At 35.9% G+C, this 16,802-nt stretch overlaps 1 protein-coding gene across 50 annotated transcripts in view; it reads left to right on the forward strand.

The window, feature by feature from the left end:
- Window positions 1–16,802, forward strand: part of CSPP1 (centrosome and spindle pole associated protein 1) — a 130,516-nt gene that overhangs the window by 24,483 nt on the left and 89,231 nt on the right. For 18 of the 50 annotated variants that reach the window (XR_012416455.1, XR_012416458.1, XR_012416457.1 and 15 more), the window contains 4 exons: window positions 3,831–3,911; window positions 5,584–5,682; window positions 7,369–7,784; window positions 15,152–15,250. Coding sequence is in view for 37 of the 50 variants with exons in the window: in XM_045399117.3 (XP_045255052.2) it covers window positions 3,831–3,911; window positions 5,584–5,682; window positions 7,369–7,784; window positions 15,152–15,250 (695 nt within the window). In the remaining 13 variants the exon portion in view is untranslated. The remainder of the gene's footprint in view (window positions 1–3,830; window positions 3,912–5,583; window positions 5,683–7,368; window positions 7,785–15,151; window positions 15,251–16,802) is intronic. The other 32 variants (XM_073998913.1, XM_073998930.1, XM_073998915.1 and 29 more) reach the window with 5 other exon arrangements.

Below are 16,802 nucleotides of genomic sequence, written 5' to 3' on the forward strand. Positions count from 1 at the left end.
CCTGGGCTTATACCTCATTATCTTCCCCTTCGCTACCTCTTCTTCTTAGGTGGAGTTTTCTTCTGGTATCAGATATTTACTATTTTCTCTTGTAGGTTTTGCATTACTCCCTAGGTAAGATTTTTTAAAAAGATAGTGGTGGGGGACATAAGAAGAAATTGCCTTCATGAAAGTAGAAATCTTTAAATTCAAAGGGATGTGAAGGAGTGTTTTTTTAGATTTTTTTATTTGTGTGTGTGTGTGTGTGTGTGTGTTTTCTGAGACAGTCTTGCTCTGTCGCCCAGGCTGGAGTGCAGTGGTACGATCTTGGCTCACTGCAATCTCCACCTCCCGAGTTCAAGCGATTCTTCTGCCTCAGCTTCCCAAGTAGCTGGACTACAGGCGTCCACCACCACGCCCAGCTAATTTTTTTGTGTTTTTAGTAGAGCTGGGGTTTCACCTTATTGGCCAGTCTGGTCTCAAACTCCTGACCTTGTGATCTGCCCATTTCAGCCTCCTAAAGTGCTAGGATTACAGGCATGAGCCACCGCACCTGGCCAGTTTTTTAGATTATTAAGAATATAGTCGGCCAGGCATGGTGGCTCACGCGTGTAATCCCAGCACTTTGGGAGGCAGAGGTGGGCGGATCACGAGGTCAGGAGATCGAGACCATCCTGGCTAACACGGTGAAACCCCGTCTCTACTAAAAATACAAAAAAATTAGCCTGGCGTGGTGGCAGGCGCCTGTAGTAGTGGCAGGCGCCTGTAGTAGTGGCAGGTGCCTATAGTCCCAGTTACTCGGAAGGCTAAGGCAGGAGAATGGCATGAACCCCGGAGGCGGAGCTTGCAGTGAGCCGAGATCAGGCCACCGCACTCCAGCCTGGGCGACAGAGTGAGACTCCATCTCAAAAAAAAAAAAAGAAAAAAGAATATAGTCTTGTAGAGGAGCAGTATTTCCTTAAAATTAGAGAGAGTCTTTTGTTCACGTTTGAGAAGGTGGGAATGGAAGGGAAAGCAAGAGAAAAATAAAACTACACAGAATATAGGGAGCTGGCTGTAGCTTCCTGGACCCCCTGAAATATGTATGGTTTCCAAGTCCCACTCATATCTCTTGTGGCTTCCAGACTTGGATTGCATGGATATTTGAGTTAAAAAAAGAAAATCAAATCAAATCTTTTAATTTTGCCAAGAAGAGTTATTAAAACAAACAACTACCATCTTTTTTCCTGTTTTAATTAATTTTTTTTTTTTCCTGAGCCCTTCCTGCCCAGAGATGATTTCCTGTTTTTAGGCTAAAAGATGCTTGACCGTCTAAACACAGAAAAGACATGTTCTCACGGGAACAGTTTTTAAATTGAGTCAGTTAATTAATATCTCCAGCCCAGACCTCCATCCTGAACTTCAGACTTTTCTAGCTGGCTGCATAATTCACATTTTCACTTTGAAATCTACCTATTATCTTATGTAGACCATGTCCAAAAGAGAATTCTTGATTTTTGTTCTTCCCACCCTCATGCCTGATAAACCTGCACTATCTGTAGCCTGTCCTTTTAATTTCCTTTTTGTTACAGTAATTATTACCTTCTAGTATGCTGTATAATTACTCTTCATTATGTTTATTATTTCTTTTTCATTTTCCCCAGCTTGAATGTATGCTTTTGGAGGGCAGGAATCTTTATTTGTTTTTTTCAGTCCCAAATGCATCAGAGAGTTTGGGCACATGGTAGGCACTCAGTATTTATTGAATGAATGAGTGAATGAATGAATGATTAAAATTTAGCTTTTTGAAAAAACTCACTATGTTGTTCTTTTTTTAAGAATTAAAAAAATTTTTTTTGATAGAGACAGTATAATAATAAAAAAAAAAGTTTTTTTTTTTTTTTTTTAAATACCCAAACTGATCTCGAACTCTTGGGCTCAAGTGTCCCTTCTGCCTTGGCCTCCCAAAGTGCTGGGATTACAGACATGAGCCACCACTCCCAGCCTATGTTGTTGTTATTGTTTATTCTTTTCATTTTATTGAAAATTTCGAACATCATTCTTGACCCATGTTTGGAATGGGAAATTGCCCAATGAAGGAGTGAGGATGTTAAATCTATCTTCCTGGTTGGAACTGTGAATGGGTTTTTCATGCATTTATAACTCTACAGAATAATTAGGTGTATAATGTACTTCAGTATATAGGAGGTAAAATCACTCAGGGATCTGGTCATGTGTCTTATTTTTTCTTTGTCAGATAAGTTTAGAGTTCCATACAGCCAACTTTCAAATTAGCTTTTGTAGCACAACTCATTTGTAAATTCAGATTTAATGACACTTTATTTATTTTTGAGACAGAGTCTCACTCTATCACCCAGGTTAGAGTGCAGTGGTGCTGATCTTGGCTCACTGAAACCTCCACTTCTCAGGTTCAGGGGATTCTCCTGCCTCAGCCTCCCAAGTAGCTGGGACTACAGGCGCGCGGCCCCAAGCCCGGCTACTTTTTTGTGTTTTTAGTGGAGACGGGGTTTCGCCCTGTTGCCCAGGCTGGTCTGAACTCCTGAGCTCAAGTGATCCACCTGTCTCGACCTCCCAACCTGCTAGGATTACAGGCATGAGCCACCCTGCCTGGCCAGATTTAATGAAACTTTATTAATCACTGAGTTTTGCTAATTACTCTCTTTCCATAATGTTTTGAATACAACGCTATTGTAGTAGTTAATACATTGTTTTGTGGTTATTTGCTTACATATCTGTTTCTGCAACTGAATTGTAAATCCCTTGAATATAGGGAAAACATATTTGTATCCCTACCACCTGAAAATAGTACCTGCATAGTATTAGATGGTTGCTAATTGCTTGTTTAGTGAATAAGTAAAAGGCATGGAATTAGGCAGATTGACAATTATTGATTGATTTAATCCTTATAACCTAGTGATGTGTAGATGACATTATTTCTGTTTTATAGACAAGGAAACTGAAGTGAAGTGAAGTACATTATTCCAAATTATTTGACTACTAAGTAACAGTACCAGAAAGTTGGAGATCATATGTATTTTTTTTTTACCAGTTGGGGATCATGTGTATTTTTTTTTTTTTTTAACCAGTCCTTTGTATTTGCTTTATAGCTTTCAAAGGGATTTTATATTTTTTATCCTCCTTCATCCTTATACCAGCTTTGGTAGGTAGGCAGAACAGGTACTATTCTCATTTTACAGAAGAAAGTGTCTGTCAGAGAAGTTAAGTGACTTCCTCAGTGTTACACAACTAATAAATGCTTGGGCTAGTCATAGATCCTAGGTCTTTTGACTGCTAGTCTAATGCTGCCTCTACTACACTGCGTTACTTAAATGCTTAATGAACAAGATTGGAGGAACACATAAACAACATTCATAATTTATATCTATTGGCATTTCAGTAGATATTCACTCACATAATTATAGGAAAAATAGAAAAAAACTGTTGTGGCATGCATTAAGGTATTTGTGAGGAAGTTTAAATTTGCCTTGAGAACAAAAAGACAGTAGAGCACTGATAATGAAGAGTATGTGCTTAGAAGACGAATATAAATTGGGAAAGTTTTTCTTCATGCTTCTAATCATCTTGAATCAATAGACATATATATATTGCAAATGAAAATTAAGGCCTGATTTTCCCTTTCAGGAAGTTGTTGATTGGAAGAAAATTCTCTTTTTTCCAAATGCTTTTGGTATGGTCTATATAGATTTGTAGTTTCTGTCTTCATTCCATTTCATTCGTTTGCTTTGCATAATGTAATACTAGGTTAGAATATAGAATGCAAAGACACATTTATGCAACATATTTTATAAAGGCAATTAGGTAATATATTTTTTTAATGTGTATATATACAGACAAATTTTCTATCTACGAGTGAAACAGATCCATCTACTTTGGGAGTTTCTCTTCCTATTGGTGAGAGGTTATCTGCTAAGGTAGGTGGATAGGAGTAGTTATTGTGGGTAGCAGTTTTCCCAGGCATCAAAATCATAAAAGAACATACTGCTGATTTAAATGCAAATGGAAGATCACATCATTTCTCCATACTTGAATATATTTCTTTTTCAAAAATCCATGGAATCATGTTTATGCTGTTTAAAAAAATTTTCTTGAACACATTTGTAACCATATAATTGTATATTTCTTTAATATGTTGATTCTGTTGCTGTATTCAGTTATACTTAACTGAATATTCAGAATTCATTTTTTTCACCATGGGTTTCTGACTGTAAAGTTTATGCTATGTAACACAGTTATTGGAATGAGTGGATGTGAAATTATAGTGAGCTTTTATGTCGGGTGAGGGTAAGGGTTCTTTGAATGTGTGATTCTGTCACTCCATTAATACACGTGCATGTTCCTTCATGGTGAAAGTGATAAAGCACTGTACACCTCTCGTAGTGACTCAGTCTCACCAGAGTATATCAGAGATCATGAAATAGTATATAAGACAAAATTGACAGTTAATAAATTTCAAAAGACAGACCTAGTTTCTTTTCTTTTCTTTTTTTTTTTTTTTGAGACAAAGTATCGCCCTGTAGCCCAGGCTGGAGTGCAGTGGCACGGTCTTGGCTCACTGCAACCTCCGCCTCCCCAGTTCAAGTGATTCTCCTGCCTCAGCCTCCTGAGTAGCTGGAGGCAGGATTACAGGCGCCTGCCACCACGCCTGGCTAATTTTTTGTATTTTTAGTAGAGGTGGGGTTTCACAATGTTGGCCAGACTGGTCTCGAACTCCTGACCTCGTGATCCACCCGCCTCAGCCTCCCAAAGTACTGATGTTACAGGCGTGAGCCACCGCACCCGGCTGACCTAGTTTCTTTAATACTTTTTTAGATTGTGTTGTTTTAGTGACACGGGAAATGTTAAAATTTAAGAACATTTTCTAATCTTACATATTTGTGCTTTAACAGAACATTTCATTATAATGTTTTATAATCTATGATAATTTTGCCTTTTTAAGTTTAAAATATAAAGGATCCTTTTTAACCTTGGAAAGGAAATGGTTAGCTGCAGGTGCTTCAGGGAGTGGGTTGGGGCATTAGGAGAGGGAGGTGTCCTTGAGAAGGAAAGAAGGAAGGTAACCCCATCATATCTCTTTGGAAACATGCTAATGACAGTTCTCTTGGCAAACACAATCATCATATTTACTAGTGGGAGAGATTTATCTCTGAATGCTTTTGGCAGAATACACCTGGTTTGTCTAGGATTGCTGTTGGGAATCAAACCTGCAATCTGTGGATTTATGTGGCATGGCTCTTTGGAAAATGTCATCTAAGCTCTGTTAACTATTGGAGTGTAAAATGGAGATGTTTCATGAACGAAGCAACTCCCTTCTATTAGAGACCTCATGTGTTAATGGACCAAAGCATGTAGTTGTGCATATTCTTACGTGACAAAAAAGACCTGGGGAGCTGTATGGGTGTCCTCAAACCTCTTCCGACTTCTCCTATACTTTTCAGTGACATTTGTCCTTGAAATTATTAGTAAAGCTTGATTCTGGGTAAGAGTTCTGATATGTATGATTCAGATTTGACATTCCGATATGACATTGAGGTATTTTTTTTCCTGAAGGTGAAGTTAACACTGCCTTTTGATTTTTATTTTAAGGAAAGGTTGAAACTTGAACGTAACAAAGAATACAATCAGTTTCTCAGGGGTAAGGAAGAATCCAGTGAAAAGTTCAGGCAGGTGGAAAAGAGTACTGAGGTAGGTTTTGCTTTTGAAGTAAATCTGTACTACCACATGTTGAATATTTTGTACTTGAAAAGGTTTTTCTATTTTAGACATTTTACTTTTTTTTTTTTTTGTAAATACTTGCAAAATTAAGCCAAATTAAACCAAACACAGGACATTTAAATGTTTAGTTTTGAAAGTTGTTTTATCTCATATTGAAGAACTTTTAACATGTAATTAGGGAGATTTAATTTTAGAGATCAGTTTTGTTAAGTGATTTTCATTTATTTTTAAAAATTTAAATGAGTTTTTATGTTGACAATTCCTAGCTATATATATATATATATATACTTTTTTTTTTTTTCAAAATTTAAGGATCAATTAGCCGGACTTGGTGGCAGGTGCCTGTAATCCCAACTACTTGGGAGGCTGAGGCAGGAGAATTGCTTGAACCTGGGAGACAGAGGTTGCAGTGAGCCAAGATTGCGTCACTGTGCTCCAGCCTGGGTGACAGAGCGAAACCTGGTCTGGAAAAAAAAAAAAAAGAAGGATGATTGATGTATCTGGGGCCAAACCATTCAAAACATTTACCACTTTCTGTATCCTTTGTGTTGAGAATTTAATTTGAAATATTTTGAAGTAATATCTCCTAGGATAGGAATTTGCATTTAGTTTATCCTGTCCTTCTTTCTTTTCTTTCTTTTTTTTTTTTTTTGAGATGGAGTCTTGCTCTGTCACCCAGGCTGGAGTGCAGTGGCACAATCTCAGCTCACTGCAACCTCCGCTTCCTGGCTTCAGGTGATTCTCCTGCCTCAGCCTCCGGAGTAACTGGGATTACAGGTGCCTGCCACCATGACTGGCTAATTTTTGTATTTTTAGTAGAGATGGGGTTTCAGCATGTTGGTCAGGCTGGTCTTGAACTCCTGACCTCGTGATCCACCCGCCTCGGCCTCCTAAAGTGCTGGGATCATAGGTGTGAGCCTCCATGCCCTGCCACAGAAAGGTAAAATTTTCTTCAAGTTTTTTTTTCTAAAAAAAATATATGGGCGATTAATGTTGCCTAGGCTGGTCTTGAACTCCCAGGCTCAATCAGTCCACTGGCCTCCACCTAGAATTTTTATTTAATAAACTAACTTTTCATAAACTGTACAATTTGATGGGTTTTAGAATATGTAAACCACAATCAAGATAACGAGCCTATCCCATATCCCCCAAAATGGTTCTGGGACCTTTTGGAATCTGTGTGTCCTCACTGTCCTCCCCTCATTCCCACACTGTCTCCAGATCTTCCTGACCTGACTTCTATCACCCTAGACTACTTTACATTTGATCATTTAATATAAATGGATCATACAGGATATACTAGTTTTGGGGGTGTGGCTTCTTTCACTCGGTATGATTATTTTGAGGTTCATTTGTGTTGTTGAATGTATGGATAATTCATTCAGTTTTGTTGCATAGTAATGTTCCATTGCATGGCTGTATCAGCTTGTTTATCCATTCCCCTGTTGATGGACATTTGAGTTATTTCTGGCTTTTGCTATTACAAGTAAAGCTTATATGAACATTCATGTAAAAACATATATATATATATATATGCGTGATTAAACAAACATCAGAGTTAAAATGATAGACTAAGTATAAATTGAGGGTTTAATTACCTTATGAGAGATAGTTTCTCATCAAGTTTTGTTTCTTTTTTCTTTTTTAATTGAACAGCCCAAGAGTCAAAGAAATAAAAAACCTATTGGTCAAGTTAAGCCTGATTTAACTTCACAAAAACATACATCTTGCGAAAATTCAGAGGGTCCTAGAAAAGATGTCTTAACTCCTTCAGAGGCATATGAAGAACTTCTGAACCAAAGACGACTAGATGATGAACTCGAAGTAAGGAATAGAAGAATTATTAAAAAAGCAAATGAAGAAGTAGGCATTTCCAACCTAAAACATCAGAGGTTTGCAAGCAAGGCTGGCATTCCAGATAGAAGATTTCACAAATTTAATGAGGATCGTGTTTTTGATAGACGGTATCATAGACCAGGCCAAGATCCTGAAGTAAGTGAAGAAATGGATGAGAGGTTTAGATATGAAAGTGATTTTGATAGAAGACTTTTGAGAGTGTATACAAATGACAGGTATTTACAACTTCATTTTTATTTTCTTTATTAGCTTAATATAGCAAATTAATTGTTAATATTTGCTGCTGTTACTTTTTATCATTATAGTAGGGAGAAGCAGTTTTATCATAATTAATTCTAAGTTGCTGTCAGTTTTAAAATGCATCATTATTTTATGTCCCACTGAGGGGAAAAAGAAAACACTCAAGGTGGCGGCCGTGTTATAAAGTTGGAAAACTGAAAGGCTACACCCATTATGTAAAAGTATGTGAATTGTCCCCACAGAAAGGGACACAGAGGGAACGCCCACGTCCCAACCTTGTCAGTGAGTGGAGAGTAAAGATACAAACAGCCTTCCCTGAGAATTTGAAGTGTAAATTGGTACTGATTCAAGTTCACAGTCCAAATTCATAATGCCAGTAGTGTCCAAAGAAACCTTGAGGCCAGAATTCAGAGTTTTCTCAATTCATAGTGCTCTTGGATGAGGGGAAAAATAACTGTCTGCAATAACTTGACATAAAACCAGGTCATTGGCTATTCTGACTTCATATATTAAAATGTGGCCAGGTCTGGTGGCTCATGCCTGTAATCCCAGCACTTTGGAGGCCGAGGCGGGCAGATCACAAGGTAAGGAGGTGGAGACCAACCTGACCAACGTGGTGAAACCCCATCTCTACTGAAAATACAAAAATTAGCCAGGCATGGAGGTGCACACCTGTAATCCCAGCTACTCAGAAAGCTGGGCAGGAGAATCACTTGAACCCGGGAGGCTGAGGTTGCAGTGAGCGGAGATCACGCCACTGCACTCCAGCCTGGGCGACAGAGTAAGACTCTGTCTCAACAGCAATAACAAAAATAAATAAATAACATAAAACGTGTGAAAAAAGGATACCTTAAAATAGATGAAATACAGTTTATTCCTGTAGTCATAAGTTTTTTCAATCAGATTTTCAGATGGTTTTCAGTTCCTTTGAATGTTTTTGTGACAGTATTTATAATTTCTTAACTGCTACAATGAGGGTTTATTGTTGTATTTATCATAACATTGATACTTGCCATAGTTTAACCTAACTTGTTTTGGAGTTAGGAATGAATACCTTACGGTCTCATATTTGTCATTGACTTGTTTACTTGACAAGTGTTAATACATTTTGAGCAGCTTTTGGGACCTGCTTTATTTACTAGTCCAAATAGATTAGTTTTTAAGTATTTTAGAAAAAATTTTCAGTGGTAATGCTGTACATTTAGTGTTCTAACTATTACGATACAAAGCTTTTGCAGTTCTTTGTCTTCTACATTCTGTAGCTGTTATGTCCTCACACAATACTTTTAATATTTACCTGATTTAGGTAATTTGATTGATTAAAATTTGGAAATGGCAATTATAGTTTCTCTAATCTGAATCTAATTGTTTATACTTAGAAAATTCTCCAAATCCTATAATGTTATATTTGAAAATGCTTATATATGAAGGTAGTTAAAGGCTGACTAAACTAAAATAACTCAATTGGGGAACTGCAAGTACTCTTCAACTCTTGGTGATGATGTCTCCTTTGTACATGAGAACTTCCTTTCCCTTTATGATATTTGTTTACCTTTAGGATGAATGTAATGCATACCTTTTTAAGTTTGGAATTTTAAGAAACATATTATAATGGTAGCTTCTTTGTTTTTTATATATTTTAATCTATTACTTTTATAATTATACCCTGTGATAATTTTATACATGAACTGACAAATGAATATCATTCTATTTGAGAACTATCGTATCTTCTTATGTATCCCATAAATAAAATAAATTCCTTCCATATAAACTATCCCAAATACTATTTAAGAATAGATTAAACATGAGGTTGAGTGAGAATAATTCTTGTTAAATACTTTAAAGTGTTTCTTCAATATATAAATCATATTTTATGTATTTTTATTTTGTTATTATATCAACTTTGACATCTCCAAGTGTTTTTTCTTATGTGTCTCTTTAACAATTGAATTTAAAATTGGATTTACTTCAGATTTGTAGATTCCTTATTTCCACCAAAAAAAAAAAAAAAAAAGGATTTCAGTCATTCAGTAGTTTATAAATCAACTGGTTGATAGGAGAAATGACTGTATTTGTGAAAAGCTTGAGACTAAAGAAATGTGGAACTGAGTTTCATCTCTTGCTCCAAGCATTTATTCTTAACATACTGTGCAATCTTGATCAGAAGTTCTTGACAAAAAATAATTATAATGTATCATGAGAAGTGCACAGTTAATTTTCCTTAATTCTTCTAAGTTTTCTTTGTTCTTTTTTTTTTTTTCCTTTCCTAAAAGTCAGCATCTGGTCAATTCTAGTTTTGGTTTATAATAATTTTTTATTTTTGGTTTCAATTTTTCTCTACCCTATAAACATTTACTTTTTTCATATACCATAATTATTAATGAAATATTTCCCCATACTTAAATATGGGAAAGCTAGCTGGGCGCGGTGGCTCAAGCCTGTAATCCCAGCACTTTGGGAGGCCGAGACAGGCGGATCACGAGGTCAGGAGATCGAGACCATCCTGGCTAACACGGTGAAACCCCATCTCTACTAAAAAAATACAAAAAACTAGCCGGGCGAGGTGGCGGGCGCCTATAGTCCCAGCTACTTGGGAGGCTGAGGCAGGAGAAAGGCATGAACCCGGGAGGCGGAGCTTGCAGTGAGCTGAGATCCGGCCACTGCACTCCAGCCTGGGCGACAGAGCGAGACTCCGTCTCAAAAACAAACAAACAAACAAACAAAATAAATAAATAAATATGGGAGAGCTAAAACTTTTCTCAGAAAATGATGTTACCTTCCTAAATTTGTATCATGAATCACTGACAGTGTTCTTAAATAATTAACAAGGTGGTTAACACTGTAATTGACAGTTGCATTGTATGTGTATATGTGTTGTTTATTTATTCATATTTACCAATTTAAGTAAAATTTATCATATTTTAGGAGCTTTCTAAAGTAGAATGTAATAGCATGTCCTAAGATACTTTGAAATTTATAGGCTCTATTTAAATATAGTAATCCTAGTCTTATTTATTAACTTGAATTGTAGAAGTTAATATTTTACTTTATTGTGTTTTACTTTAACCAATGTTAATGAGTAAAAGAAGTTTTACTTCTTAATACCCAAAGAAACCAGGTACAGGGTAGATGGGATTGGTAATAGAAAACAGTGCTACCAAAGTAAATATAAAAATTGGGAAAGAATTGAAAACAAAGAGAAAACTGGTTGTCCACAGTTAACATCTCAGAGTTTTTCTTTAGCTTCTATTTTTTTTTTTTTTAAAGATTAACATATGTTCATTTTTAGGATAAAGTTGGCCTGTACCCTATACCTGGTTTCTTTGGGTATTAAGATTTTTACCTGATCAGCTAGAGTTGTTGACTCATGTCTTCAAGGAAATAGGGAGAGAAATATTTTTTTCATTTAAAATATTGTTCTTTTTTGTTTGTTTTTTTTTTTAGTTAGTAGGATGGTGAAATCATTTTGCAGTTATTTTATTCCCTCAATCATATCTGATTTGCATTTCAAAGTTATGAGTTCTGTCCCTTTCTGACAAAACCCAATATATTAAGGTGTGATAAGTGAACCTATATGTTAAAAGCCATAGAATATTTAGGTAGATTTTCTATGGCTACACCACCCTGGAACGTGCCTAATCTTGTTTGATATTGGAAACTAAGTAGGCTTGGACCTGGTTAGTAATTTGATGGGAGAGTATTTAGATAGATTACTTCTGGGTCACAAGGATAGTCTTAATCTGGTACTCTCACAGTGAAACAGAAAGGGCTTCCAGGGACAAACTGAACCTAAACTGAACCCCTGAACTTTGGTTAGAATCAGATGGTTCTTAGACATTAGGTGAGTGCATTACTTTTGGATATTATTGTCTGTCTGTTTCCCTTTAATGTTGAGATGATTGAATAAAGAGGTAACCATTCTAAAACCACTGCTGATTCATACTAGTTGCTTTCTTCAGAGAGGACTTTTTTTGTTCAGAAAAGGTTACAACAATAAATTGTGAGACCATAAAAGCTGTTTAAGTGAACTAACAGAGGTAGTTCAGGGTGATTAAATGCTAAATTTATTAGAAATATAAAGGGCACTTTTAGTAAATGAAGGAAATGCCATAAAAATTGTAGGGATATTTTAATAGAGAATAAGGTGGCTAACTTTCCAAACTATAGTTTGGCTTTTCAGCTTAATTTCCCTTCATGGTTTCTTTTTTTTAGGTCTTATATTGGTAATTTAAAAAAAAAATTATAAAATCTATATTTGTAAACAGTAATTCTTCCTTGACTTAAAAAAGATAAACAAATCATGTGTCATTTCATAAAATTGAATAGTGTCCCTAGGATTTTATCTTTTTAGTGAAATGCTTATTTCTGCTCTTTTTTAGTCTCTTACACATTTTTCAGTCTCGATCTTATTATAATCGTTGGTAACAAAGTGGACTTTTATAATCTTGTAAATGATTTTTTTTTCTTCAGTGAAGGGTATACCTTAGAATATCTTTTCATATGTGCTGTTCAGTAGGAAATCTTTTGATTTTGCTGTAGATTTTAGCAAACAGACCTTAACCTTATACATAAATAAAATCATTTCTTAAATTAATTTAGGATGAACTTGGAAAATGACCTCTTGTGTTTATGGCGTTTGCTTTACTATCTGTATACACTGAAGAGCCTGTAAAAGATTTTTTAGTGTGGATACCTTGGGTGCAGTGGTGATGTAAAGATAAGCTAGAATTATTAATCTAAATATTATCTTCAGAAAACTTAACTAGTAATGAAGGAAGCCACAAGCCCTATGTTAATTTTAGAAGAAGCTTTTGTATATCTCAGTGACCTTTAATTCTGGGACCCCAAGTTATGCTTTTAAGAATTTGTAACTTTACATTTCTATTTAATTTTTTTTTTTTTTTTTTTTTTTTGAGACAGGGTCTTACTCTGTTACTCAGGCTGGAGTGCAGTGGTATAGTCTTGGCTCACTGCAACCTCTGCCTTCCAGGCTCAAGCAGTCCTCCCACTTTAGCCTCCCAAGTAGCTGGGACTACAGGTATGAGCCGCCATGCCTGGCCTCTGTTAAAGATTTTTTAAATAAAGATTTATTATTAAAGAATGTATATAAATAAATTATTTTTATATATAATTTTTTTTGGCATAGATACCTCTTTACTACACCAGTGAATTTGCTTTTTGTGTTGCGTCATGGGTTCTCAAGAAGACCTCTAGGTGATTTGCTAGGAGGATCCATAAGGACTTTGGGTATAGTTGTACTCACAGTTATAATTTATTACAGCAAAATGATACAAAGCAAAATCAGCAAAGGTAAAAGGCACATGGAACAAAGTTTGAAGGAAACCAGACGCAAGCTTCCAAGGGTTCTCTCCCAGTGGTATCACACAGGAGATGCTTACTACCTCCAGCATTGAATTGTAACAATATAAGGAAATGTCTACCAGGAAAGTGATTAGACACTCGGTGCCCAAGGTTTTTATTGTGGGATGGTTACATAGGCATCCTGTACCTGGCATGTACCAAAATTGCAGACCTCCTGAAGAAAAGCAAGTGTTTAGCATAAACTATAGTTTGTGCAGTTTAAGCACAGTGAGCTGCTCTTATCAGTTCTGCCAGTGGTTGTAACTCTCCCAAAATCTGTATTCCCAGGTGCCAGCTAAGGGTCAACTACATAGTCAGGCTTTTCTGAGGACAGACAGTCTCAGGCCTGCTCTGTTAACACTTTTCGGCATTATATATAAAGATCCAGTATAACTAAATCTGGTTGCCTGGCAGTGTTAATTACAAATTTGAATTTGAGTTTGTATTTACCTGTTTGTTAAGTGGTTTAAGTAGGGAATGACACTAAGCTGATGTGTCATTCACACATCAGAATGTGTGTGTGTGATGAATGTGTGTGTGTGATGTGTGATGGATTAAAAAATGGAAGCCATTCATGCGTTATGCCATGTGATAGTTACTAAGATTAAAATTCCAAATAGTGTTTTCTCCACAGATGATATTGACAGTGGCTTGTATGATGGAAACAAGTGAAGAAAGAGTTTTATATGCTGGTTCTGTGGAGAGTGAGAAGTTTCTTTTTTTTTTTTTCCGGAAAATTGCCATTTTTCTTAATCTGATAATGAAATTCACCTAAAATACTGAATACCACTTTAACAACCATATTTCTTTGTAATAGTCCTCTTGAGAAAGACAGTATAGTTGGGTAACTCAACAGCCACGTAAAGAAACTTTGAAATGATTATGAAATGCTGATTTTCATGAACGCCAATAAGTATTGGTATAAAAAGTCATGTTGGTTTCTGTGGTATGAGAAATTAAGCTAAAAATAAAATCAGTGTTTGCCAAATGGAAAAAAGATTGATTGAAAAACATTTATTCATTATTATTTTCCAAAAAGGTTTTTAAAGAAGAAAATAGAAAACGTGCTAATCTTTCTTTTTGTTGTTTATGACCTCGTAAGTAAAGTTAGCTAATCATTTTCCCTGTTAATGTTTTCCATTCGCCTATCAGTAACATTTATTCTTTCCTGTGATTTACAGTGTTAGCAAATGTCATGGTTTGTTACATTTGATTTAATTTACAGACTGCTGCTGTATTTTTAAGTTAAAAAGGTTATGACAGGGCGCGGTGGCTCATGCCTGTAATCCCAGCATTTTGGGAGGCCGAGGCGGGAGATCACAAGGTTAGGAGATCGAGAGTATCCTGGCCAACAGGGTGAAACCCCATCTCTACTAAAATACAAAAAATTAGCCAGGTGTGGTGGTGCGCGCCTATAGTCCCAGCTACTTGGGAGGCTGAGGCAGGGGAATTACTTGAACCTGGGAGGCAGAGGTTGCAGTGAACCGAGATCGCGCTACTGCATTCCAGCCTGGCGACACAGCAAGACTCTGTCTCAGAAAAAAAAAAAGGAGGTTATATATACAATGAAATAATTCACAGACTCTATGAATTTTGATTTAAAAAATGTTCTCATTTTGAATTTTGACTATAATCTTTGTGAGTGTAGGGACTGTGTCCGAATACCCAGTAGGTGTTCGGTTCACTTTTAAATAGAATGATAAAAAAGTGTTAGTATATTTGTAGTTTTAAAAATCAAAACTTATAGAAAGTACATTAAAATAATTTATAATCTTTTTAGAAAAGATTATTACATTTAAACTCTTAGTGTCTGATTAACCAGCAGATCATACAAATTCTATTTAATTTTAGAATGTGTTTATGGTAAAACTTCATAACACTTTGTTCCCTTTAATGTTGCCAACATCAAATGTAAAACCACCAAAGTGTTATAAGAAGGTCTGTATGTGGAACATTCTTTATAAGCTAATATGTTTTTAAGGATGCACAGGAATAGACGAGGGAATGTGCCTCCTATGGAACATGATGGGGATGTTATAGAACAGTCAAACATAAGAATTTCATCTGCTGAAAATAAAAGGTACAGTATGTAATATAAATTCTCCCCTTTAGTTATTACATTGTGAAACAGAATGTGCCTTAAACTGGCTAACTGAAAAAGTAGAAAGGTATAGTAAATTAACAGCCTTTCTTCTTAGAAGTGAATTAAAGGAAAAGAAAGGATGAGGAGGTAGTACTAAATGAATATTGATAGTACTTTACAGCATTCTTTTAAAGAACAAGTTTTTGGTTATAAAGTGTGCCAGGGTGTTCTGAAGATGTCCCTATCATTACGAAGTATGTAAATTTATTTGAAATAATAAAAGAAATAAGTATAATTTAATGGACTAAAAACTTAAAATATCTTAGAGTCATGGTGATGCAACTTGACTGGAAATAAGTTGAAAATGTGGCTGGGCCCGGTGGCTCATGCCTGTAATCCCAGCATTTTGGGAGGCCGATGCAGGTGGATCACTTGAGGTCAGGAGTTCAAGACCAGCCTGGCCTGGCCAACATGGTGAAACCCTCTCTACTGAAAATACAAAAAAAAAAAAAAAAAAAAATTAGCCAGGCGTGGTAATCCCTGTAATCCCTGGTAATAATCCCTGTAATCCCAGCTACTCAGGAGGCTGAGGCAGGAGAATAACTTGAACCCCGGAGGCAGAGGTTGTGGTAAGCTGAGGTAGTGCCACTGCATTCCAGCCTGGGTAACAGAGTGAGACTCATCTCAAAAAAAAAAAAAATTGGGAATGTTCCTGTGGTGTGAATTTTTCTTTCAAAAGTTTATTTTTGATTTTCAGTTTATCAAGTAGATAGCTTTTATGCTTACTTTGTAAAATTAGTGCTCGTATATATTTCTGTCGTGTTGAAAGGAAATTATATGTATTTTATCTTTATGTTCTCTTTCTACTTACAGTTTTTTATCATTTTGGTGGCATTCCGGTGCTGTACATAAGGATAAATGGTTTTGAATCTATAGTATACAGTGAATATGATGTCATATGTCAAAAAAGATGCCTATTTTTTCTAAGAAAAATAATATATAAACACTGCTTGCAAGAAGATAATTTGCTGTTTCGTTCTAATCAATTAAGTTTCCTTTGAGGATTTTTTTCCCCTTGTTTCAGTCTTCCAAGAAAGGAGGTTTTTTTTTGTTTTTTTTTTTTGAGACAGCTTTGTTGTCCATGCTGGAGTGCAGTGACATGATATAGCTCACTGAAACCTTGACTTTCCAGGCTCAAGTGACCCTCCCACCACAGCCTCTGGAGTAGTTGGGACTACAGGCATGTGCCACTATGCCTGCCTAGTTTTTTTAAAAAAATTAAAAAAAAATTTTTTTTTTTAAATTTAGAGACAGGATCTCCGTTGTCCAGGCTGGTCTTGAACTCCCAAACTCATGGTGGGATCTTACAGGCATGAGCCACTGTGCATGGCCAGGAAGGAGTGTTTTTAGGGATGATCTTTTCTAAGTGTGTGCATAGGTCACTCTTTCTCTTCTTTTTTTTTTTTTTTTAAATTTATATGCACTTTTCTTTTTTCTTTTTCTTTTTATTCTTTTTTGAGACGGAGTCTCCCTCTGTTGCCCAGACTGG

This window comes from Macaca fascicularis, chromosome 8, assembly GCF_037993035.2.
Source record: "Macaca fascicularis isolate 582-1 chromosome 8, T2T-MFA8v1.1".
Classification (NCBI taxonomy): domain Eukaryota; kingdom Metazoa; phylum Chordata; class Mammalia; order Primates; family Cercopithecidae; genus Macaca; species Macaca fascicularis.